General features: G+C 40.2%; 3 protein-coding genes and 1 non-coding gene across 6 annotated transcripts in view; 2 read left to right on the top strand and 2 right to left on the bottom strand.

The window, feature by feature from the left end:
* Nucleotides 1-1,754: 1,754 nt before the first annotated feature.
* LOC107391625 (UPF0450 protein C17orf58) lies at nucleotides 1,755-7,189 on the bottom strand. Its single transcript, XM_015969013.3, has 5 exons — nucleotides 6,979-7,189; nucleotides 6,117-6,758; nucleotides 5,872-5,958; nucleotides 5,295-5,486; nucleotides 1,755-3,292 (listed from the first exon to the last, which is right to left on the bottom strand). Exons 1-5 carry the CDS (start codon nucleotides 7,049-7,051, stop codon nucleotides 3,105-3,107), a joined length of 1,182 nt encoding a protein of 393 aa, XP_015824499.1. The 5' UTR covers nucleotides 7,052-7,189; the 3' UTR covers nucleotides 1,755-3,104.
* Nucleotides 7,190-8,015: 826 nt separating this feature from the next.
* trnar-ccg (transfer RNA arginine (anticodon CCG)) lies at nucleotides 8,016-8,088 on the bottom strand. Its single transcript has one exon. It is a non-coding gene; the product is annotated as a tRNA-Arg (tRNA).
* Nucleotides 8,089-8,269: 181 nt separating this feature from the next.
* On the top strand, nucleotides 8,270-15,337 carry LOC107391593 (importin subunit alpha-1). Of its 2 annotated transcripts, none has more exons than XM_015968953.3 (11): nucleotides 8,270-8,406; nucleotides 8,632-8,754; nucleotides 8,839-8,958; nucleotides 9,174-9,259; nucleotides 10,683-10,951; nucleotides 13,126-13,220; nucleotides 13,501-13,764; nucleotides 14,137-14,370; nucleotides 14,471-14,653; nucleotides 14,727-14,876; nucleotides 15,213-15,337. In XM_015968953.3, the coding sequence occupies exons 2-11, from the start codon at nucleotides 8,680-8,682 to the stop codon at nucleotides 15,297-15,299; spliced, it is 1,563 nt and encodes a 520-aa protein (XP_015824439.1). In that variant the 5' UTR covers nucleotides 8,270-8,406; nucleotides 8,632-8,679; the 3' UTR covers nucleotides 15,300-15,337. The 2 variants fall into 2 exon arrangements, with proteins under 2 accessions (XP_015824439.1, XP_015824447.1); XM_015968961.2 differs by lacking the exon at nucleotides 8,270-8,406 and adding an exon at nucleotides 8,484-8,505.
* A 907-nt stretch (nucleotides 15,338-16,244) lies between these two features.
* The window catches only part of LOC107391562 (E3 ubiquitin-protein ligase SMURF2), a 58,672-nt gene continuing 48,643 nt past the window's right edge, over nucleotides 16,245-26,273 (top strand). For both annotated transcript variants that reach the window (XM_015968921.3, XM_015968912.3), the window contains exon 1: nucleotides 16,245-16,511. In XM_015968921.3, coding sequence (XP_015824407.1) covers nucleotides 16,460-16,511 — 52 coding nt within the window. In that variant the 5' untranslated portion in view covers nucleotides 16,245-16,459. The remainder of the gene's footprint in view (nucleotides 16,512-26,273) is intronic.

The following is a 26,273-nucleotide window of genomic DNA, read 5'->3' as shown; positions in this document are numbered from 1 at the left end:
CAACTCTCTTGGGGAAAAAAAACTTTGGACTGCTTAATGCTGCAGTGAACTTTCTAAGCTTGAATGAGGCAAAGACCTTCGGGTTGAGGTATTTTGGTGGCAGGTCTTGGATTTTGGACTGCTTTGCCATTGAGCATCTGAAAAGCCTTCCCTCATGTTTTCAAATAAAGACCGAAGATATATTTTAATTCCTTAACTTTGGATTGTAAATGCATTGGTTGTCTTGCTCTCTTATGTCTGCTGTGTACAACACTTTGGAGTCTGCTGGAAAGTGATCAATAAATGAACTGATTATGATGATGAAGATGTGAAACCAAACAGGAATTCTCTACAGTAAAACACATGAGATTCTAGTTTATTGGGTTCAGGCTGAAGCATAAAGCTTTAACAGTTCAGTAACATAGGGAGGAGCTTGACCATGTAGAGCCCTGAAAGTTGTAGTCAGGATTCTAAAGTTAATGGGTAACCAGTGCAGAGACATCAGAGTAGGAGTGATGTGAGCTCTTCGGTTTGCTCCAGTTAGGAGCCTCGCTGCAGAGTTCAGGACCACCTGAAGGCTGTCGAGGGCTTTTTTTTTCTTTTTTTTTTACGTGAAGTGTGTTACAGTAATCTAGGCGGGAGGAGATAAAGGCATGGATAACCATTTCAAGTTCATGTTTTGCACCAACCTTCGTTGCTTGGAGATACTTCTAAAAAACAAATTTGTTTTGCACCAATGATTTGAGTGGCCTTCTGAAGACATTGATTGGTCAAAAACTACACCTAAATTACTCAAGTTTGACTTGTTGGCAAAAGTTAAATGACCAACTTGTTGACTAATCAGAAGAACCATGCTCTCAGGGGCAATGATCAGATCTTCTGTTTTTTCAGAGTTTAACTGAAGGAAGTTATCTTCTAGACAGCTGTGACTGCTGATAGGCATTGTTCAGACTGTTTATAGAATATGTAAATATGTATTTATACATATACATTTGACTTGATCCATTTTTGTTGACTTAAAGGAGCATTTTTCATCTCCCAGGCTCTTTCAGATGCAGGGACATTAGTTCCAAGTGGACCCTTGCTAACTGCTGGTCAGAGATCAGTAATTCAGTTTTGATGCTGCTCCACAGGTCCAACCTTCTTCTGAAAAACAATCAAGTAGAAAGATAAACACCAAGAAACAGGGTCGTGACATTTGCACACACCCAACTAGGCTCCAAAATGACACCTACAGCCATCCGCCAGCTTTGATACCACCCCCCTTCCCCATCAACGACCTCTTCTTCTCCATCTCCCCACCCGAAAAACCACTAAATGAATCCAGAAACTCTTGTGGAGGCTGAGAGCCCCACAGATGACCACAAGCCCACAGCCGTTTGGGAGCTTTCACACAGGAAGCAGCTCGGAGATATTCCCACCTACTCCACACACCCCCACCCTCCTTTACATCCTCTGTGGTGAGGAATGTCCTCCCGCTGCGATAGTAGCCGCAATGTGAAGCAGGCTCCCGTTTCCTGCCCACATGCATCTGCTCCCTCCAGCACAGATTGAAGATAGAGAATTCAGCGAGCTTGGGAACTGACCAGAACTGAGGGGGGAGAGGTGAGGTTCAACGCAGGCTGCCTGCAGGCCAGGAGGAAGATATGTGTGTTAAACTTTAATAGTGTCTTACTTCTGGGGACATCTTCTTATGAAGTGACTGGAAATGATAAAGATCAGATGGATGTGTGAGAGAAGATAGATAAACACAAATTTATTTCAGGACAACCGAGTACAAACCCATTTCTTTATTTCATGTTACACTTAGTGAAGCAATTAAGAGTTCAGTGGTTAAATAGCGAGCACTAACTAAGGAATAAGTTATGTTTCCGACGGTCCAGGTGTGTCAAGGAGCAGATTCCTGGCTTAATCCAACAAAAACAACACAAAGGAGATGTTCCTCCTCATTCAGTCTGTCCGTTTTTAAGAAGTTCTGTACACGTTTCATCATGGAAACATAATTAAAGTTAGAGATCCATTCTCATCTGACTTCTTCTCCCTGTTTCTCACGACTCCTCGTCATCTTTCACGGTGATTTACAGCTGCTTTGAAATTCTCTCGCACATTGACATCATCCACCAAACCGTAAACGTATATTCTTTTCTTTATTACAATACATTGTTTAAAAGCCCATCTTGTTCTGGGTTTGTCGTTGACTCAAAGACACATTCGAGATGACATGTTTGGGGAATATTTACAGAAATATGACAGATTGTAGAAGAATTTGCACCCCTGTAAAAAGGAGAAAAGTAAAACATCTTTTAGAAGATGCTCTACGTTTTAGACTCAAGCAGTGAACCAAACACGCCCCATGCAAGTGTTCATTGTCATAATAAAGAAAACGCTATTTATTTCCTAAAGTCCAAATGTGAAGACAATAATGTCATGTTTCCATTCTGTAAATTGGTCAAATGCATGCTCTGGATCAGTGGTTCCCAAACTTCTCAGTGTCAGACCCACAAAACAGCAACTGTCAACACTCGCAACCCAGATATCTCTAATTTAACGCTACAAACACGTTTAAATAGCAAAACAATCCCGTGCAAAAAGAAAAATACTTCAACTCATGTTTACTTGAATATATTTATAACAATTTAGTTGAGTTTTTGTAACAACTATGTGAAAAATATTCTACTTTTATATTTATTTTTGTAAATTACTCCAGAAGACCCTTGTGTATTACTTAGTGACCCACATCGGGGCTCCGACCCCAGCTTTGGGAACCACTGCTCTAGATTTACCCCCAAAGTGAGTGATTGTGATAGAGTTTCAAATGTGGGACTTCATGAACCAGACATGAATGCATGAAGAGTCAGCAAAGGGGTAGGAGTCCCAAATATCCCAAAAATGATGTGAGCCATCCAGCTGCTGGTTACATCTGCTTACGCCAAAAAAAAAAAACCCGCCTCCGTTAGTTACGAAGATCTGATATGATGATATGTGGGAAAAGTCCATTCGACAACACATCCATGTCTTGTTATGGTTCTCTCTCTTGACCAATATTGTTGAGTTAGTTGGGATTGGTTGACGTCAGCTGCAAAGTCTCTTCCCCTGCAGCAGGGGGCAGAATTTTATGTGCAGCTTCATCTGCACCTGGAGCGCGTGGCCTCCAGAGCTTTCTGGTGTCTTCGTTTGTTGAACCTCTTCACGTAGTTGTTGCTTTGCAGGAGTCCGTCTCCAGGCTTCAGTTTGCCACCCAACAGGGTCAAGAGGTCACTGGGAAGGGGTCGCCTCCGGTGGTAGATCTGACCCATTACGATGTATCTGGTCCCTTGGCAGCAAACAGAGAGGGTGTTGAGGTGACTGATAAACACTGAACAATTTTGATGGTTTTTCTAAACATGTCGGTCTCAGGGAAAACAAATAGGAATTCCCACACACTCCAAAAAAATAACATGGTGTTAGCTTGTCATGGGATTCCTAACCGGTGAAACGATGTTGTTTGTCGTAATTAAACCCCGGACCTCCTGAGATGCTTTTCTGATCTCTTTACTGTTCCTCAGAAAGTTTCGAGGTGTTTAATGTTACAGTGAATTAAATGATGGTGTGTCTGATTAACACCACTTTTCAACCACAAAGAAATATCAAAATCACAGTAAAACTTAACACAAAAATGCTTTGCAACCTTTTAGTTTTCTACTGAAGCTGGTCCAAAGTTCAACCACGCGGTTTTTGTCATGGAAAATTAAATTGGATGATGTGTTTTACCACATTCTACACAGCCCAGGTCATTCTGTCCTGTTGCTGCATGTAATTGCATGTTTTCTGGCCCAAACCAGACTATGGTTGGTTCCTTTGTTATTACAGTTGTACTAATTAACTTTGGGACTATTTTCTCAAAGTTTATAAATTATGCTTTCTTCGTTGTTTTGGGGGCTTTATTACTGTCAAAATGATGCTAAAAAATGTCCTTCCTGTGAGGTATGAACAAAAACTAAATGACCTGTTTATTGGTTTCATTCTAGAAGTGCATTTTCACTGCTGTTCCAGGTTGCACAGACAATTTACATTTACCTATCATGATTCACAAGGTAGTAAACCGGATCAAATCCAGATGGGTTTGTTTGTGTTTTGGGAATGCTCTAAGACATTGTTGTCCAATTTTTTTTTAGAACAAGGTCTAAGATCGCCATGTTAAAATACCTCCCAGACCACAAAAAAGTGATTATTTACCATTTAAAGAATGCTAAACTAGTTTTATAGTATTTTTATCTGCCTTTCCTGCCGGTGGTGGTCGGAGGGACCGGCGGCGCCAGTGCTCGGCAGCCTCGCCTCTGTGAGCGTGCCCCAGGGCAGCTGTGGCTATACCGTAGCTCATCCCTACCAGAGTGTGAATGTGTGTGTGAATGGATGAATGCTGATTGAGTTGTAAAGCGCCTTGGGGGATTCCAGGACTCTAGAAGGCGCTAAATCAAATACAGGCCATTTACCATTATTTATCTTCTGGTCTAAAATAGGCCTTATAGGAAAATTTTTAACATAAAAATGTTAGAAAGCCTCAAACTTTTTACTTTCTTTACACAGAATGTGCTACTGCTAGATCACCTAGTTGAATAAATTACAGACTCATTCAGAAACAGACAACGACGTTTATTTTGTTAGGAAATAGAATCTCTACTAAGAAATCACAACGTATGCAGCCATAGAAACACTATTCGGTGTGTGTGTGTGTGTGTGTGTGTGTGTGTGTGTGTGTGTGTGTGTGTGTGTGTGTGTGTGTGTGTGTGTGTGTGTGTGTGCCTTCTCAACCCCCCAGTGAGTCATAGCGGAGTGCTGCTCATACTGATCCAGGTTCTGTTGGAGGTTTCTTCCTGTTAAGGGGGAGTTTTCCTCTCCACTGTTGCTACATGCTTGTTTAGCATGAGGATTGCTCCTGTTAAGGGGGAGTTTTCCTCTCCACTGTCGCTACATGCTTGTTTAGTATGAGGATTGCTGTAAAGTCTCTGACACAAGTCAGTGACTCGATGCAGTCTGCCGGGTTTCCTTAGATCTGGAACTTTTAATTGATAGGCATAATGAACTGAACTCAGTTGGAATGTTTACTCTGTGAAGTGCCTTGAGACGAGTCTGGTGATGATTTGGTGCTATATAAATAAACTGAACTGAACTGAACTGAATCAACAGTCTACTGCAGAGACTAGAAGAATCATTGTAGAAAAGGAAACTGGGGCCGCAAATAGCTCACAGGCCACACTCTAGACATGTCTGCTCTAAGACCTTCCGCTTTCAAATCTTGTTTTCCCATCTCTTGGCTTTTAGAAAACTTTACTCACCGAGCTTGATATCAGGACAGGGTTTGCTGCACTTGTAGGTGTCCAAGACAAGCAGACGGACTTTAAAAAAGAAGGTCTCTGGGGTCACATACAGACGACTCATCTTGTAGAAGCCGTCGCTGCTGACCATCAGTGTTACGAGCCGCACTCCTTTACGCAAAATGTCAATGTCGTGGATGATCCCGTTGACAGCTGTTTAAAAAGGAGATGCAATGATTATTCATTTGTTCTAATGAATAAATTGCTTGGCTTAGAGAGGACATCCCACTACCCTAAAGCTTGTTAGAGCTAAATGTAAGGTCTACGCCCAAAACGCATCGTGCTTGGCCCGAGTTGGTTCAGTGTTTCATCACTCCAGCTTCTTTAGGCCTTGTTTTGTGCCATTAAAAAATGTTTAAGATATTAAGAATCGTGAAAATGAATACAAGTAAAAATCAGTAAACTAATGTGTTAGTTATTAGGATGTTTGATTTGGAAATGTTTGTTTAGAGGAAAGGCCTTTTCAGAGCTCTTGGCCAATCCCACATTTAATCTCCATTAGTGTGCATTTGACGGGCTCTGTCACTGTTTGACCTACCAAACTCACTGAAGCAGTAATATTCCTTCTCATCCTTCTCCTTCCTGCACTCGCTCAAGCAGAAAGCATCATGCGTGTAGTCGGACTCTGCAGAGAAGAGGACAAACATGTCAGCTCTAACTTCAGAGCATTCCTGAATTCCCATAAGAAAAGCAGCTTGGTAAAGATCCTTGTGCTAGATGTGTGTCCAACTCTGCGTTAATGCTCAGGTCAGATCTGAGGGTCGGGAGACACTCCATCCGTACCTCGTCTAAGGACGTCAAACAGGTAAAGCAGGCTGGAGGAACGCCGGTTGAAGTGGACTGGTGGGCGGCTGTTGTTCCAGGTTGCTGCACTGATTCCAGACTGGTAGAGGCCGGACTTCCCTGGTCGGTTCTCCTCCGGGTCCTGCCTCCTGTTGGGGAGCTCTCTGTGTGGAGAAACAGCTGTTTGCAGCGTCTGTGTTTGGCTGGGAGCTCTGGGTTTGGAGTTGGCGTTTCCTTCTGTCTCGCTCTGCTGAGGCGGGCTGATGCTGGTCTGGGTGTCCTGATGGTGTTTCTGCGACGTGCGATTGGTGCTGAAACTTGTAGCTCCTGTCAGCTGGGTTTTGGGGAGCAAGCCGCCGGCCTCCCCAGTGCTTTTCTCACTGTTGTGCTCCATCAAACGGTCGCTCTTGTGTCCCTTTTTCCTTTTGTTGTGGTGGCGAAGGATGGGGGTGAGGTTGCTGTGTTTTGGCCACACAGCAGAAGGTAAAGGGTGGAAGTTGAGTTTGGACTCACTCGTCCTGCTGCTTTTCTCTAGTAGCTCATTGATGGGCAGGGAGGGCTCTTTGACCACCAGCCTGGTCTGGTTGTTCTGGGCAGGATCCGCTACGCTGCCCTGATCTTTTTCTATGAGGGTGTACAGCTCTGTGGATGAAGCAGAAAACATTATGTTGTTATATTTATGATGGAAAATATTAGCTTAAATTTTGAGAAAACATATAAAGAAAAAAATACTCAATTTAAAGCTTTGCAAAGAAAAAAAGTCTTAGTCGCAACAGTGAGGAATTTTGTCCGTAAAAACAGTTTTGACAAAGCATCGTCTCATGACGCGTGATGGAAAATAAGTCAGATCAGTCCCACTCACCGTTAACAACATGCTCCTCTGTGACACAAAGAGGAAAGAGCAGAAACAAAAGAATCAGTGTAATCCCTGTCATGCTGGATGCTCCGAGTTAGATGGTTTGATTCAGAGTTGGGATTCCTGGGATTTTTATAGGGCTGCTCAGGGAGGGATGATTGGAGCTGGAAAGGGAGAAGAAGAAGAGGAGGAGAGAGGAGGTGGGACGTCCCAGGCATAGAAATAAACACCTCCATGTGACACTCCTTTCATTCATATTCGGATTCAAAAACTACAACTAGTGGGATTTTTTATGAACAGGATCTCGGGGATTCTCTGATGACTATTCAGAAATTTTATTTAAAATATTACTTTAAAAGTCACACAACTTTAAAACGTTTTTAAAATGATTTTATTCCCCGTTTGTGTATAAATTATACTTGAACGTTTGTGCGAGAAATGGCTCTATACTGCCCTCCGATGGTCTAAAAATAAAACATAAGCACAGACATTAATTGCAAAAAAAAAAAAAAAAAAATTCTGAATAAGTTAAATCTTAATTGATTTATTCTCTCAAATCATCATTGCTTGATTGAAACCAAAACCCGTTGAGATAAAATGGGTAAAGGAATGCTGGTGAATATTTGAAAAGTTACTTTTTTCTCACAGTTTGAATTATTTTATTTTAGTTGTTGATTTTTGGGAAAATAGCAAAATAATCGTGTAGTTGTGTTTCAATCTACTACTACTGCTACACACACACACACACACACACACACACACACACACACACACACACACACACACACACACACACACACTTCAAAACAAGCAGCATTATCCTACTGTATGATCCTTCATCAATCTATAGAAACTTCCACTCAACACTATAGAAATCACAGACAAAACCAGTTTATATTCCTATGATCTTTTGTTTGTAGGTTGTTCTTCCAGGAAAATTACCTGAAATGTTACGAAATAGTGAGCTCACCTTAAATCATGTCGCAGAAATTCTATTGTTGCGCATCAGTTTCACTCCGTAACTTGATGCTGAAAAGGAAAGACGACCCAGATGGGACTCGAACCCACAATCCCCAGCTCCGGAGGCTGATGCCTTATCCATTAGGCCACTGGGTCATTACGTGGCATTCTTGTGCAACAATCAGTTTTCACACAGACATCATCAGACGAGGAGCTTTGGCTTTTTGTGGAGTCCATTGTGTATTTATACTGAACGGAAACGGAGCTCTGTTTTTTACAACCACTGCTCGTGAACCTAACAGTAAGACGAGCGGCTGCATTCCGTAAACCGGACATATTTTTCACGTTTCCTTTAAACTACCGGTAAAAGGGTGGAGCCTTTTCTATATCTGACCAATCAACAAACAGAAACCACAGTGGTATTTACAACACGTCACGTAGATTGTGTTTTTATTTTCCCAAGGACTTCGAAAGGTAAGCACATTGCACTTGTTTTGCTGCACAGTAAACTTAAAACGTAATTTCTAGTTGCGGTGCTTTTCTATTTTCCCTAAAGATGGAGTCTTTGGACAGGTTTGTGTGTTTCCGAGCGTCCAAACAGCTCATTTGACTTATTACATGTTTAGAACGCCTGCTAACAAGCTAACATGTAAACGGTTGGAAGTCAACGGTTTAATTTTTCCCATTTTTGTTCATCAGGCATCGTGTCCGTAACGTTCGTGAAAGTCTGTTGGTTTTACTCGCATAATGGAAACGTCAACCGACTACGACGAACTGGGAACCCGACTCCACCAGTTCAAAAACAAAGGAAGGAATGCCACTGTAGGGTTCAGTCAATGTAACAACGAAAATTACAAATATAGTTTAGACAACTGAATATAAATACACGATTGTGATCGTTTGCAGGAGCAGACGCGCAGGAGAAAGGAGTTCCACGTAAAGCTCAGGAAAGCCAAGAAAGACGATCAGATACTGGAGAGGAGACACGTTCAAACCCTCCAGGAGGAGCCCACCTCCTCTCCTCAGGTCAGCGGACTGTTGGTCAGGCGCTGTTGCTAACAAACTCACTTTTAGATCTGGATTTTAACTCCGCTAAATGTAAAGGGCATCTCCACGTTTTTAACTTTGTTGTAAGGAATTTTGCTCAGCATGACAATGAAATCACTAATATTAACTGAATGCATTAAGTCTGTTTTAACCCAGACTTACTGAGTGAGAACTAATCCCTTCTGCTTCCAAAGCCTCAGCAATACCCTTTGCAGGAAATCCTGGCAGGTGTGAATAGTGAGAATCGAGAGGATCAGTTTCTGGCAACACAAGCGGTCAGGTAAAAACAATTTGAGTGTCAGATTTAGCTAAATTATATAATTATTTCTGTTCTGCTCTTGATGTATTATGCTCCTATATACAGTGGTGCTCCCAGAAAACTATCTTTGGGGTGGCACCAGAGACTCTAGAAAGAGATGGCACACCATATCTGCCCTTATGGTAACACTGGGAGGTTTAGCCTGCAGCAGTGCATGGCATTTCTCCTTCATTCATTTTTATTAAAGAGCAAGTCACCCCCAAACCAACTTTTTTTGGCTGATTATGCAAATGTCTAAGCGTGCTGTATACATGTGTAGTCAATAATTTGGTATTTTAGTGCATCTTAGTTAAAATTTAAATTTTCAGCCTAAAATTGTCAGTGTTGTACCCTCTTCAGGTAAAAACTCTGCTCTGCATTTGAATTTAAATCTTCCATTGCTATTGGCTATGAGTTACACTATAACATTGGCTCGTACATTATGATGTCACAATGTCGTCGTGAGTTTGTGTGTGTTTATTTGTTAGTGGCTCTGCCCTCTCGGGCTGCTAGGCAACAGCATTTGTTGCATTTTTCAACCAGGAAGTGGGAGTGGAGTGAAGCCTGGGGCACACCGGAGGCAGACTCACTGCACAGCATCGCGCCTGTGCCATCATTTTAATGCCATCATAGTTAATGAGAGTAGGCACACGGGGAGCGCCGCACCACGTCCCAGAAGATAGGCGCCAGTTCTATCTCAAGCGCCGCAGCTGTTTACAACGATGTAGAGTAGGTACAACAGACAATACGATGCGGAACGGCTTCACGGCACAAACCCAGCCGCCATTTTGAAGTACTATTGATCTTAAAATGTTCAAATAAATAGCGTATTTACCCATTTTTAACTAATTCGAGTCTCACAAAACACGACGGCAAGTCTGATCACGTATAAACAAAGGAGTCACTTCCTGCTTTCTGTTCTCTAGTCCTGTGTGATGTTGCAACTATCGCACAACTTTCCAAGAAGCGCTCAGCGGCGCGTACTGTGTGACCTCTTGACTTCTCAAAATTTCAGGCGCGACACTGTGCGGCGCACCTGGTGTGCCCCAGGCTTAAGAATCTGGTAGGGGGTGACTTGTTCTTTAAAAGATGAAACGCATACAACACATTTACCTCAAATTTCAGAAATACAAACATTTAAGGGAAAATAAATCTAATTCTTACTTAAACTATTATTTCAATTTTTTTTATTTTAGAAGTGTTAAATTGTGGCTTTCGTCACAAAAACATACACAAAAACTATGGAGGTTTATACTTTAGTTTGAAAATCATGAGCAGCAGCTACCTACATACATATGTTTAGATTATGATTTGTTGATTTGCTTTATATGCTTTGCATGTTTATTGTTTTGTTTTTAAAATATATTTTCATTCAGTAATCCTGCGTGATCTTTTTCACTTTCAGAAAAATCCTCTCCAGAGATAACCAACCACCCATTGACCGCATCATCTCTGCGGGATTGATCCAAAAGTTTGTTAGTTTCCTGGGGCTGTTTGAGTGTCCTCCCATCCAGTTTGAGGCAGCTTGGGTCCTGACTAACATTGCTTCAGGCAACCCGGCGCAGATGAATGCCGTTGTGGTGGGAGGAGGTATTCCGGGCTTCATCAGACTGGCTTCATCATCATACCTGAAAATCAGGGAGCAGGCCATTTGGGCCCTGGGTAGCATTGCAGGTAATGTGAACTGGCAAGACTCATAATCTCTTTTGCCAATTTCATAGCATGAATGTGGAATAATGTTTGAGAAAAGAGAGGGATATGAATATTTGCAAGGATGCTAGAAAAAAGAAAATCTGGAGCTGTTTGCTTAATTAAATTTGAAAAGTGTGTTAGTGACACTTTAAGCCTGTTGTTCAAATAGCTAAAAACAAAACAAGCTAATGCCTAATAGCAGCAGCGTAAAGGAATGTTCCATCCCTAAGTGAACTTTAGACTGTTGTCATATTCCCCAGAGTTAGCTAAGTGGGAAAAAGCATTTTGTTACCAGCCCAGTCATTCTCCTACTCTGGTGGCAGTATTCTGTTAGCTTTAGCGTAGCATAAACGATGTAAGTTTTATTTAACCTTTATTTATCCAGATGATACAACAACGATCTGACCAAGAGGCAGCAGCAGCAGACATATAGGTAGCTTTACACCAAAGAAAAACAGGTAGGATAAAAAATAATACAAGATAAAAAATATTATTAAAAAAATTAGACATAAAGACAATAGACTGTTCTCATTTACAATATGTACAAGCAATCAAAACAGACTTAAAACAATCTTTAAGTACTCAAAAGAATTAATCAGAAACTGTTGAGTGCAATGAATTATTGAAGGCAGATAATGAAATGTAGTGAGCTTTAGTGATTTTTGCAGCTCGTTCCAGTCGTTGGAAGCAGCAAACTGGAATGAGGAGCGGCCAAAGGAGGTGTGAGCTTTGGGAATAACCATAGATGTTAAGTTACTGGAACATAGATTCTGCTGGTTGTTGGGAGTGATGAGTCATGAGTGAAGATATGACGGGGTTCTGCCGATGATTGTTTTGTATATGAACTCAAACCAATATAACAACCTGCAGGAATGAAGTGATGGCCAGTTAACAAGTGAGTACAGATCACAATGATGAGTAGTGAAAGGGGCACCAGTGATGAAACGGATTACTGAGTGATAAATGACATCAAGTTTATGAAGATTTTTGGAAGCAGTCCTGTAAATGATGTCACTGTACTCTAAGATGGGAAGGATTGTCCTTTTGACCAAAGTTTGCTTTGCAGAATGAGTAAAGGATGACCTGTAGACAAGTGAATGGTAACATCATTATGTATGAAGAAGTCAAAATGACTCAATAATGATCCAAAGTTTTCTTGGTGATCTTATATTGTATAACATTTACAATGATTCACCTTAATAACAGTGAACAACAAGTTTTAGGGTCTCAGCATAATTTTCATGAGCCTTGCACAATGTTCAAATTCAAAAGTACTTTATTAATCCCAGAGAGAAATTCAATCCAAGAAGCCTCCTGTAATCCCTTCGTGTTACTTGTTATTTTCATTTGCAGTCAGTTTGATTATCACTAAGAAAAATTTGGATCATTATTGAGTCATTTTGATGACTTCTTCATTCCATCCATCCATCCATCTGTCCATCCATTTTCTTCAGCTTCTCCGGAGCCGGGTTGCGGGGGCAGTAGCCTAAGCGAAGAGACTCAGACTTCCCTCCCCCTAGCCTCTTGGGCCAGCGCCTCTGGGGGAATCCCAAGGTGTTCCCTGGTCAGCCGATAGTACCTCCAACGTGTTCTGGGTCTTCCTTTGGGTCTCCTCCCTATTGGACGTGCCAGGAAAACCACCAGGGAGGCATTCAGGAGTCATCCTGACCATCATTCCAATCCTATATATTCTAAGAGTACCTTTTAAAACAGCATGACAACTGATCAAAGTGCTGAACAGAGAGTAAAACAGACAAGTATAAACAAGCCATGAAAAGGAGTCACAAAGCATGATGCAAAAAATTTCATCCAAACAAAATCATAAGAAATGCTAGCTGTTACTATTCACTTACATTGTTTATGCTATGCTAAAGCTAACAGAATACTGCCAGATTAGGAGAATGACTGGGATTTTTACATTTTCCCATCTATCTAACGCTAGATAATATGGCAACAGTCTACATTTCACTTTGGGGTGGAATTTCCTTTTAAGTAAAGTATGATCAGTTCTTGCTGAGTTCTTGTCTACTGAGTGTAACGATGACCACCTCAATTATCCGACTATAGTTCTAAACAAGTGGTCGTGCATCTTTATTTAATCTGTTATTTCATGCTAATAAGAAATAAATAGAATTTTTTTTTTTTAAATAATGTAGGCGATGGACCCGACTGCAGAGATTTGGTGATCAAACATGGTGGACACGGCTTTGTCGTGGCCTTGGTCGAATCTCCAGACCTGTCAACATTTCCTGTAAGTGTCTCAGATGTTCATGTATGCACACACTTTAATATTTTAATCTTTTTCATGTTGATTATGTCGTAAAGCAAACTTAAGTCTCACACAGGCTGTAGTTTACATCTATCATTCTTTGTGGGTGAAAAAGTTGTTATTTATTACTGATGAAAGATTAGTATGCAGTTTAAGAAGCATTAGGTCTTTGTAGGAATGGGAGTGAATTAGTTTTTAACATAATATTTCTATTCATTGTATTATGGGCCTTTGTTTCTAATGTATAACTTTTTTTGTTAAGCTTGCCTTTATACGCAACATCACCTGGACACTTTCCAACCTGTGTCGACACACGGATCGCCCCCCTCCCTTAGAGGCAGTGAAGCGGATGCTTCCTGCCCTGGTGAGGCTCCTCCACCATAATGACAAGGAGGTCCTGTCCGGCGCCTGCTGGGCTGTGTCCTACCTGACCAGTGGGTCCAACGAGAGGATAGAGGTGGTGGTGCAGACTGGCTTGGTTCCCAGACTCGTACAGCTCCTCTCCTGTGGGGAACACTCTATTCTGGTACGTTGACTCAAGATTAGATGCACAAATGTCTGAGACTGAATCCCAAGCGCTTTGAGCTGCAATCTTTGTATGAAAAGCACTTTATAAATAAAGCTTTGATAGATTGACTTCAAAGATGCATCACAGCATATTTGCAGATGCTAGGAAACAGATTTAATGTCTTCATTTTGTTTATTTATGACATTAATACCAGTTTCTGTTTCATGCTACTAATAATATTTCAGCCTCTTATTGTTTGTTTTTATTTTGAAGCTGAAGATGGCCACATCTTAGTATTTGTGCTTTTAATGCTCATTTAACTGCTGCCTCATGCATGGTGGCTGAGTTTCAAATGCCCACATAATCAACTTGCTCTTCTTCTCTTCGCAGGCTCCCGCTCTCAGATCACTTGGTAACATCGTGACCGGGACAAATGAGCAGACTCAGTGTGTTCTTAACGCAGGTGCCCTGGCAGTGTTCCCTGCTCTGCTCTGCCATCGCAAGTCCAACATCCAGAAAGAAGCGGCCTGGGCTGTGTCCAACATCACTTCAGGCAAAGCAACCCAGATTCAGGAAGTCATCGATGCAGGCCTGATCCCCTTGCTGGTACAGATCCTCCAGCAGGTCAGAATAAGAGGAGATGGAAAATCACATTTTGCTGCTGATGTGTTTCTTTCTTAGAGCACATCCTTCATTGACTAAAATCTCTGTGCTCCGTGTTTAGGCAGATTATAAGACACAGCTGGAGGCTGTTTGGGCTGTCATCAACTTAACCAAGGTTGGGACATTGAATCAAGTGTCTTACCTTTACCGCTGCAATGTACTCGGGCCTCTCTTCAATCTACTGACGGTCAAAGACGACACGATTATCTTGATCATCCTGGAAGCAATCAGCAATATATTACAGGTGTGAACCCAGATGCTGCTGGAGGATCATTAAAACTGTTGCTCTTACATTTGTGTCTTCCTGTTTTGTACAGATGGCAGAAAGCGTTGGTGAAGGTGAGAAAGTGTGTCTGATGATTGAGAAGTTGGGCGATTTGGAAAAGATTGAAGCACTGCAGTTCCACAGCAATGAGTCTGTTTATAAGTACTCCAACACCATTATTGACAGATTCTTCTCTGGTCAGGTATTTTTTTTAAATAATTCAGATTATCTATGTGATTTACTTTCAGTATATTAATCCAATTTTTGGTAGGAAAAAAAAACTTATCAGTGATCAAAATTCACCATTTTTGCAAATGTTTAACTTATGGTTGATTTATTTTTTTATTACAGATTTTCAGTTTTCCAATTTTTAGTTTTAGATAAACTTTAATCTTACTAGTGAAGATTAGACACTACACCTGTGTGCTTGTCACATTTTCAACCCTCTATCTGGAGTTTTATTTCCAGAAGTTCCTGAAATCCGTGAAACCTGAAATCTTGAAACACATTTTTTCTCCTGGTTCTCTTTATCTTCCAGAATGAGGACGAGTTTGGGATTCCTGAGGCCAACCCGGACCACTGTGTCTTCCATGCTCCTGACAATCAAAGTACTTTCCAGTTTTGAACTGTGTACTTTGTAGTGTAATAAAAATCATATTTTCATTTTTGCTATTCACTTTTTAAAGTTGTACATAATGGTTCTTAAAAAAATGTTATAAAATATTTTGTAATTAAAATTTTTATTATAGCCTGTTGTCTTTATTGTTTTACTAATAGAAACTGGTTCACAACACTGGGAACTGCATTCGGTGGAAAAAAGTAAAGTGAAGTTTCATTGTTGAGAGGAATTTGGGAGAGGATTTTCTATAACCACTAGGTGGCACTGTGCTCGTTGTTTTGGTGTTCCAAGTGTAGAACTTCACTCAGATTATAGATTTATTTATACAACGTGCACCTGCATGCCGGCTAATTTTTTATTATATAACACTTGATGCTTTTTATTTTATTACTAGTTCTTGATATTTCGTTTCAGAAAAACTTGTCGATTTTAAATATCTTATTTGATTTGAACTGTTTAATGTATACAATATGTAAATATTTTGTCTTGGCGTAACTGTTAACAGATTCATTTGATGTAGCATGCACCAAACCATCCTGATTGTTAATAACCCCACCAAATCACAGCACTAATTTCCATCAGTCACACATTTCAACATTTTATTCATTATTACTGTTCTGTGTCGCGACATGGAAATAGTCTTATTTTGAAACGATAGTGGAGAATATTAGAAAAAAACTTGAAATGTATTACAGAAGCTGCCTTTGTACGTAGAAATGACATTGTTCAGGTGTTTTACTTTGGAAGGAACATACCGGATGTACCTCCACTGCTTTCTGAAGTTTTTTAGCCTTCATCATCGCCATCATCACCAACTTCAGTTTAGCAGCAGGCAAGAACAGACGCCTGTCCCGGATGGAGGACAACCAGCTCATGTACTTTGTGTCAGATTCTCGTGGCACAGTTAGTACCTGGGAATGTAACGAAGTATTTTAACGTTATTATAGGTGACAATGGACCTCGTTGGTGCGAGTATTCTTAGCTATCTGATGTCGATACCTTTATGCTGCATGCACAGTCAGCGTGATTTGCGACGGTGATACTATGAGCTAACCCCAGCTAGCACAGGGATTGTTTTGGAAGATACCTGTTTGAGAAACTCATACGTTGACAAATGAATTAGACACTTTTTCGACAAAGTTGATCAAGGTGGAATATAAAAGGGAATGTCGAACCAAGGAGTTAGGAGAAACGGCCCAGTAAAGCTGCGCTTGACAGGTAAGCGAATTTAAACCCCTTCTTTAGCTAACCAGCCATGCTAGCTGGTTAGCTTTCATGCTAACTATTCACGGTATATCTGCTGAGTGGCTAAACGCACACATATTTAGGCACTATGCTTTTTAAAACGCATTCATCGGTCACGTGGAGTGTTTTAAATACCTAAATGTTTTGAATTCAACTCAGTGCAACATTCTTTCCTTGTTCGCCGCAGCTGTGACTACTACATTGTTTATGTTTAACGTCGGTGCTTAACGCAACGCATCTATCTATGGAAATTTCAATATACTTTAGAAAATAAATCAAACACAGACTGTTTCATTCTCAATGGCCGTGATATTTTCTAAGCAGCAAATTACAAGAAAACCAGTCTAATCATTCTAATGTATTTACATATTAAGATTTACTTTACTAAATACTCATGTTTTTGCTGCGTTTTATCTAGACTTATAATAATGTTCTATGCTATTTTAGTAGAAATTTAGTTTTAGTATTTACTAATTTAGCCACCACTTTTTGACAATTTTAATCAAGTAAAGCTGAATCATTCTGTCTAATCTCCTCTCCATTTGGGCAATGGTTTTCAGACGGAATCTAAAGAATGTGAAACCTTAGAGAGTTTCTCCTGTTCGTACTCATTCAGTGCCATGATGATATGATTTAGAAATTCTCTTCAAAGTGCAGCGGCGTTGCATTTAGACTTTTGTGCCATCATTTATGTCTAAAGCTTTGTGCAAGCTACCAAATATGACATGGCAGTCCAGTTTTTATTTTGCATTATTGTGTAATTTCATTTGACATGTTTTAGTTTCATGGAGGCTGAGAGAACTTGATGTGCTGAAGAAATGCCTCAAATCTTCTCAGCTTTGCTTGCACTTTCTGTGGTTTTGTTGATGAATGCGTTAAAGTAGCGATGCACCGGTATAATGTTTTTGGGCCGATACCGATATTAATAACACAGTTATGGACGATAACTGATATTTGTCGATATTGATATACTGACATTAATGCTTCTAAAATAAGCAGATTTTCTATAGAACGAAAATTATTAAAGTTGCATTTACATTATCATGTACACACACACACACCACACCTGTTTACACTTCTGCGATGATTACAACCACTCTCACACTACTAAACAAATACCCCCCCCCCCCCCCCGAAATGGAAAAACACATGGAAACAAGATGGAAAATTATGGGTTGTTAATATCGGCCCAGTTTTATTTATTGGAACAAAGCCAATATGTTAAAAATTACTAACATCAGCCGATATTGATGCTGATACATCGTGCATCCCTACTTTAAAGAACATCTATGCTTTCTCAGCACGACGAGGGCTCCAATTTTGACTTTCTAATAAAAATTTGTAAAACTCTTAACTGGATCCCTTCAGTCCTGGTAGTCTCTGTTTGTAAACTCTTATTTTACTGCAGGTGTGTGAATTCTGACCTTTTACCAACATTTTTTGTGCATAACAGCTAAAATGATCTATCTTATAGCTTCCTTTGTCTAATTTTCTTAAGTTTGTGGTAGTTTTCTTTTCCACTGGATAGAATTGTGAGGTTTTTAAACAAGAATGACAAAATGTAGAACAGGAAAAAATAATCTCCCATTCTCTTGAGGTCTCATTGCTACACTGTACATCAATGCCTATATTAGATTTCTGCCAGTTCTCTGTTAGCATTCAAGCAAGTAACTAAACCTGCATGGAAATGATCTTACAACTTTTTTTTTTCTGTGTCGACCACATTTTTGTATTTAGGTCTACTGTGTGTGTGTGTGTGTGTGTGTGTGTGTGTGTGTGTGTGTGTGTGTGTGTGTGTGTGTGTGTGTGTGTGTGTGCGTGCGCGCGTGCACCTGCATGTGTGCATTTAACAAAAAAAAAACAACAAAAAAAAACAGGAAGTTAGTGATTAAAACACAGATTCCTAGTCCAGCCACAACATTACCAGTTAGACATTGTGCACACAAGAGATGTTATCTGAGTCCTCTGTCTCATCCATCACAATACATTGGCGTGTCTGTGTCTCGGTGCGGTTTTTCTCTTGTTAATACTGAAACCCCTTTGACAGATACAAACTTATCGACACAGATAATCTCTTAGGTGTGTTCTTGCTGTGTCTTTGTAAATCCATGCTTTCGTTCTTTTTTAAACACAGAAACAGTTTTGTTTACCTGTTTGTAGCTACGGTTTCGCCGACAGCTGCCGGCTTCTTCAGGCTGACGCTGATGGTGGCGCGTCACTTCCTTCTCCGTTTATCTGCGGGCAGCAGAGGACGTTGTCGCCCTCTACTGCCCGCTCTCCCCTCTCCGACGATGCAGTCCCATGCGTGGTCCAGCGTGTAAACTCCGTTGTCCCTGTTCATGGTCCCACATCCACGTCTCCTTATCTCTATTGCTTCCTTGATCCATCTTTTGTATTTTTGTTGTTCAGTGGTTATGATCCGTGTGCTGTCCCAGTCCATTATATGGTTTTCTCTTAAGCAGTGATCTGTTACGGGTGACTTCTTTATTGTACTTTCTGCTTCTTCTTTTGCTGCTCTTGTGTGTTTACGATTTGCCTCTTTCTCGCACTCCTTTCTGTGTTCTATTGTCCAAGTATTGAGTTGGCGTCCGGTTTCTCCTATGTATGTTTTATTGCATATTTTGCATGGGATTTCGTAGATGACTCCACATTTTTGTCCAGCTGATATTTTGTCTTTTGGGTGTACTAATCTGTTTCTAACTGTTGTGTATGGCTTTGTTGGTGTGTTTATGTTGTGTTTTTTCATTGTTGCTCTTATTTTTTCCGTTATGCCTCTGATGTATGGTAGGGTTATCACTGGTTTTGGTTCTTGTCTTTCTGGGTTTCTGGTTCTTTTTTTGGGTTGTTCTTTGCTTTCTGTTTTTGTTTGTTGTTTTCCTTTGTTTATTGCCCATGTCGGGTATCTGCAGGTCTTTAAAGCGTGTTGTATGTGTTTGTCCTCTTGTTTACGGTCTCTTTCTTCTGTTATTATGTTTGCTCGGTGATATAATGTTCTGATTACTGACATTTTGTGTATGGTGGGGTGTTCTGATGTCCATAATAGATATTGGTCTGTGTGTGTTGGGTTCCTGTATGTGTTTATGTTTAGGGTCCCGTCGGTCTGCCTGGTGATTTTCATATCCATAAATGCTATGCTGCCTTCTGTTTCTGACTCATAAGTGAACCTTATGTTGCCCGTGTCGTCAATATTGTTTAAGTGTTGTGTTAGTGTTTCTGTTTGACCTTTTGGTATGATTTCCAGTATGTCGTCTACGTAGCGTTTCCATAGTTTTATTTTGCAGTTTGGGGAAACCAACACACACAGACCAATATCTATTATGGACATCAGAACACCCCACCATACACAAAATGTCAGTAATCAGAACATTATATCACCGAGCAAACATAATAACAGAAGAGAGAGACCGTAAACAAGAGGACAAACACATACAACACGCTTTAAAGACCTGCAGATACCCGACATGGGCAATAAACAAAGGAAAACAACAAACAAAAACAGAAAGCAAAGAACAACCCAAAAAAAGAACCAGAAACCCAGAAAGACAAGAACCAAAACCAGTGATAACCCTACCATACATCAGAGGCATAACGGAAAAAATAAGAGCAACAATGAAAAAACACAACATAAACACACCAACAAAGCCATACACAACAGTTAGAAACAGATTAGTGCACCCAAAAGACAAAATATCAGCTGGACAAAAATGTGGAGTCATCTACGAAATCCCATGCAAAATATGCAATAAAACATACATAGGAGAAACCGGACGCCAACTCAATACACGGACAATAGAACACAGAAAGGAGTGCGAGAAAGAGGCAAATCGTAAACACACAAGAGCAGCAAAAGAAGAAGCAGAAAGTACAATAAAAAAGTCAGCCGTAACAGATCACTGCATAAGAGAAAACCATATAATGGACTGGGACAGCACACGGATCATAACCACTGAACAACAAAAATACAAAAGATGGATCAAGGAAGCACTCGAGATAAGGAGACGTGGATGTGGGACCATGAACAGGGACGACGGAGTTTACACGCTGGACCACGCATGGGACTGCATCGTCGGAGAGGGGAGAGCGGGCAGTAGAGGGCGACAACGTCCTCTGCTGCCCGCAGATAAACGGAGAAGGAAGTGACGCGCCACCATCAGCGTCAGCCTGAAGAAGCCGGCAGCTGTCGGCGAAACCGTAGCTACAAACAGGTAAACAAAACTGTTTCTGTGTTTAAAAAAGAACGAAAGCATGGAGAGATAATCTCTCTCATGCAGATCTGAAATAAAGTGTGCATCTTTCGCTTCAGAAGTTATTTGTTTTAAATTTACATTAGTTTTAATTAATTTTACACATTTTATTTAAACACCAGTGGCACAATTTGGTAAGCTGAGTTACACACAGCAAATACCAACCTTTTCACCTTCTATTTTCTGTAAAGCAGAATGATCTAAGGTTATTAGGGGAGTTATTTCATTGAATGTTTTTTCAAGTTTGCCAGATAGTTCTATTTAATCAGTGACATTTACTAAAAAACATACAACCATCTATCTGTCTGTCTGTAATTTCTGAGCAAATATTCTGTTAGTGATTTGGTCATGAAAAGTTAGAAAAGTGGAAAAATAATGAGCAAAACCTTAAACAAGTGAAAGATATGTAGTTTGGAAATTTGTGCCTTGATTTAATTTTATTTGTCCAAGTGTTAAACTAAAGTCAGTGTGAAAGAGTGTGCACTGGTTCAACAATCACCAGTTAAATGATTCATCAAAGCACACACACACACACACACACCTACACACACACACACACACCTACACACACACACACACACACACACACACACACACACACACACACACACACACACACACACACACACACACACACACCTAACATGAGTTATGTATTTGTTGTCTCACTTTCTGCTTAATTTAGGAACAAACACAAACCCCACAACAAGTTCACTTGGTAACAGTCACAGTTTGATGCCCTTTCAACAGATTAGCTGTAATTTACCAGGTTTTTAAAGCTTTATCTCTGAATTAATTTTATTCACACACACACACACACACACACACACACACACACACACACACACACACACACACACACACACACACACACACACACACACACACACACACACACACACACACACACACACACACTGTTGTATGTGCTTCAGCCTACCTGTTCTTTCCAGTCTGTTTACCTCTGGCTTTCCTTTGCTGGAATCAGGAACTTCCTCTTTCACTCAACCCACGAGTTTCACAAAAGTATCGGTGTGTATCCACGTGTGTGTGTTTACGTTCTTGCTTTGTGGCCTTTGTTTGTTTTTTCTGTGCTTCAACTGAAAGAATTTCTGTCTTTCAGGACTAGACCAGTTAAAGTAGTTTTTTTTTCTCCTTAAAATTTTCTCTCCTTTTTGTGACATGTTCACTTTTCCTCACACCTCTTGGGTGTTTCTCAATGTCAAGGCGCCTGGCCTCACAGGGCGATTGCAAGGCCAGGCGCCACTTACAAGGACAGTGTCCTTGGTCAAAGAAAACCGTTAAATGAAATTGACTTACATCACCTGACTATGACTTTCGCGGTGGTCATGTGACACATGAAATAACGTTATAGTTTATATGTATATATATATGTAGATCACTGTTATGGCCGATAACCGATATTTGCCGATACTGATATACTGACATTAATGCTTCTAAAATCAGCAGATTTTGTACAGAATGAAAATTATTAAAGCTGAATTTATGGTATTATGTACACACACCACACATATTTACGGTTCTGAGATGATTCCATTCACTGTTCACATGACTAAACAAATACCATAAATCCTCTAATACAGGCCTGGGCCTTTATTTACTCAAGCACATCCTGGTTCAAGCCTTTATTGTAAGGTGGCCAGAATTAGAGACATGCCTCAATTTCAAATTGAGCAAAATAAACTACCAGTAGGATGAATAAAAACAAGATTTTGTCTGTTTGAACCTATAAAACACTAGTTGGTTAGTTTAATGAAAATGTAGTTAACATTGTATGTACGTATGCATACAGACATTTACAATAAACACCGCTGTTATAGTCTAAATCCCAGTATGGTAGCAAACATGCCGGTAGTGCATTCTAAACACTTGGTGATAATTAGGTTATGGATTCACAACAAAAGGCAACAGACTCTTTACCGCTCCAAACTTTAACCGTTCGTGTCTCGTTTGGTGTGAAGTAAAAAAAAAAACCTCCAACTGTTTAATCCTCATCTTCCTCAGTTCCACGTTACAACACCGAGCTAACTGCTAAAACATTAGCACTCTACAAGCTATTTGTGGTGAGGACATGTGAAAAAAGTATCAAATTGTTTGCCGGCTGTTTTTGTAGCTGCATTTCTGAGCTGTTAAACAAAACGCTATAAAAAACTTTCAGTAAACCCTTACCTGTGATGAAGGGATCACTACAAACTAGCATTTTCACTTCCTTTTCTGCTCATCTTGCAGCCGGAGGTTATGATTCACTATTCCGTCTTTGTTCTGTAAGTTTCAGTAAGTCCTTGGTGGTGCACTACTTTCGGGACACACACAAAAAAAGTTTGTTATTTTTATCCCAATCGCATGGAATTTGGGCATTTATACACCTAGTTAACAAGTAAATAAAGCCTGGGGCACACCGGAGGCGGACGCACTGTGCTGTGTCGCACCCAAGATTTTGAGAAGTCAAGTGGTCACACAGGACGTGTCGCTAAGCGTCTCTTGGAAAGTTGCGCGATAGTCACAACATCACGCTGGACTTGAGAACAGGAAGCGGGTAGTGACTATTGTTTATAAGTGATCAGACTTGCAGTCGTGTTTTGTGAGACCAATTCATTAACAGTGGGTAAGTACGCTATTTATTAAAATATTTTAAGATCAATAGTTCTTTAAAGTGCGGTTAGGTTTGTGTCGTAAAGCCGGTCACTGTTAGAGACCGTCCTTTATTTACGCCCGCTGACAGCGAGGCCGGCTAATGTAGGAGACCCGGCTGGTAATGAAATACAGGCCAGTCTTAGAGGATTTACGGTACACATCACCCCCCTCACGCTCTGAAACAGGCAAACAAATGGAGGTTGTTAATATCGGGCCCGGTTTTATTTATGAAACCGATATGTTAAAAAAATGACTAACATCGGCAGATATCGATATTGATGCCGATATATTGTCCATCCTTTGTTAAATTAAATATGTAAGCAAGTTAATATCTGCTAACAACCGAGCCTGCAACTACTAAGCAACTAACCAACCATAGCTAACTGCTTTGGATATAAAAACATTTCAGATATTAGCCCAATAGCTACAATTAGTTGACAAGTTACATTTATACTAGAAATTTGCCCCTGCAGTAGCTGCCGGCTCCTGATCTGCCATCCTTTTGAAAAAATTGCGCTGTATTCTTGGAAATTTGATTAATGTAATCATCTGAGAAGTGTAAATGTGTGTGGTGTGTGTACATAGTAATGTAAATTTTGCTTTAGTTATTTTCATTCTATACAAAATTGCTAATTTTAGAAGCATTAATGTCAGTATATCTGGTGTCTAGTTCCCTCTTTCCCGTCTGATATTTATAATTAATAAATATTTTATAGAAACAATACACACATTTCAGTAACATTTTAGGTTTGTATTAATATTGCTCTTCGAGTCAAAATAACATATCTAAACATATACATAATTAAACTATGATCAGTGAAATTTGATATATTTCATTAAGGACTGTGATGTGTAACCTCGTGTTGGTGCAGGCAGCATGCTGCTTTTTTGTTCACATGCTTGCTGCCTCACAGCATGTAGTACTGGAGTGTTCCACTAAGGGGCACACTAGACTACTCACACCAGACGGATCTGGGTTTGTGGGTACAACCAAACAAACATGGCGTCAATAGAAGAGATCAGTAATTGGTTAATTTTAAGTTCACAACAGGGAACAAAAGACAACAGCAGTACCATAGGTGGTATGAAAGACCTCTTAACCAGAGACAGTCACCATGGTGAGTGTGTCTTGCTTGTTTTGTCAACTCCACCTACCGGTTACTCATATAGTGCAGCGTTCGGACGTGACACGTTAATTATCGAGGACGCGCACAAACGATGCTTCAAATTAATGCAAGTAACATTTGGCGGCTATTTTAAACACGCGTTTGCATCATTAAACAGCAAGTATATCACGGCCTTAACATGTTCAGTAGTAAACTACTTGAAATGTTAATGACCTTTAATTTCTACAGCTAACAATGTAATGGTGACATATCTATTATGTGTGGATTGACAATAATCCAGTTTAAAGGGAGACTAGGCAGTTTAGGCTTGCTTTTAGCACCCCCTTATGTTCGTTTGGAGAACTGAAAACAAAACCCATCGTCTAACTATACGTTTGTCATTTTAACACCTTAATCCAACAGCATGACACATTTAGTGTCTAGAGGAGTGATTCATAACTAAATAAAACAAATCAGTTTTGTTCATGATCTAAAACATGTAGGGAATGTGCTGAAACCAGACTGCAGCGCCAGGTATGTCGGCTTCAACTGAGAGGACCAGCAACTCCAAAGTTGCAAATGGAATATTCTGGCCACATGAGATGATAGGGGCTGGGTGGCCTTTCATTAACCCTGTAAAGGATCTTTTTAGCACATACTGGCAAAGTATTTCTTTAAATTATGTGCATTTGCGAATTACACACTACAGTGGCTAGCCACAGCCCAGCTGCGGTGTTGTCGAGCAGACTTGAAGCAGCAAAATCAGTTCAGGCATCTGCTCTGGTTTTGCCCCACAGTGCTGCAAGCAGCTAAGAATAAACAGAATGGTGGGGACTTTTCTTCCACTTGTACAGTTTAGTCATTCATAGTTTCACGATCATCATTTTCTTCTGAACCCCAGTTGATCGTGAGCCTGTTACCCGCTAGCATTAGCATTACCCATCTGCCCGTAGTTGCACTTTTAATCCCAAACTTTGGATCATCTGCCTTTGTGTCTGCTGGTTTCTCTTTTTTCCTCTACAGCACCTAGATTACCTCATTGTGCATTGTCAAAATCTTCATCTTCCTTGCACAAAACTAAGTAACTTACCATTGTTCAAAGTTCTGAAAGGAAAAAGTTGCATTGCAATTCATACTATAATACAGGGAAGATGATACAATATATTGCGATACTAAAAATTAGACGATGTTTGCTTTATTTTAGACTAAATCTAATTGGAAAAACTCGAGTCAAGCACTTCTAAGACACATCCAGCTTTATCGTGAGATCTCGTTATTCTGTCAGAAGAAAGGCAGTAAAAGCTGCTACCATCTAGAGGTTGGAGTTTAAATTGCACCACAAAGAAAATTGTTAAATGTTTGCATTTAAATTCTCAATAAAAATTGAGGCATTGCTTTTAAATATCTATTTGATATAACAAGAAATATTTAGGGTTGGGCATCGTTTGATTTTGAACGATTTCGATTCCAATTCCTCGTTTCGATTCCAGTTCCTATCGATTCCCGATTCTGATTCTTTGAAGACATGACATGCTTTACATGAGCCAGCTAACCACAGGTCCTACTTGATGAAATAATCTGAACTTCAACATGAATTTTAACTCTATGAACAACAACATCACCTTCATTTAGACTAAAATGCGTTTTGGAGAAAAAAAGAAAGACTTGCAGCACAACCAGTGTGTTTGTTTCTGACCACAACCAAAGTCTGGAAGGAGCCTCTGGGATGA

The sequence above is a fragment of the Nothobranchius furzeri genome, chromosome 4, assembly GCF_043380555.1.
Source record: "Nothobranchius furzeri strain GRZ-AD chromosome 4, NfurGRZ-RIMD1, whole genome shotgun sequence".
Classification (NCBI taxonomy): Eukaryota; Metazoa; Chordata; class Actinopteri; order Cyprinodontiformes; family Nothobranchiidae; genus Nothobranchius; species Nothobranchius furzeri.
The sequence above is the reverse complement of the archived record's forward strand: the minus strand, read 5'-3'. Positions and strand labels throughout refer to the sequence as shown.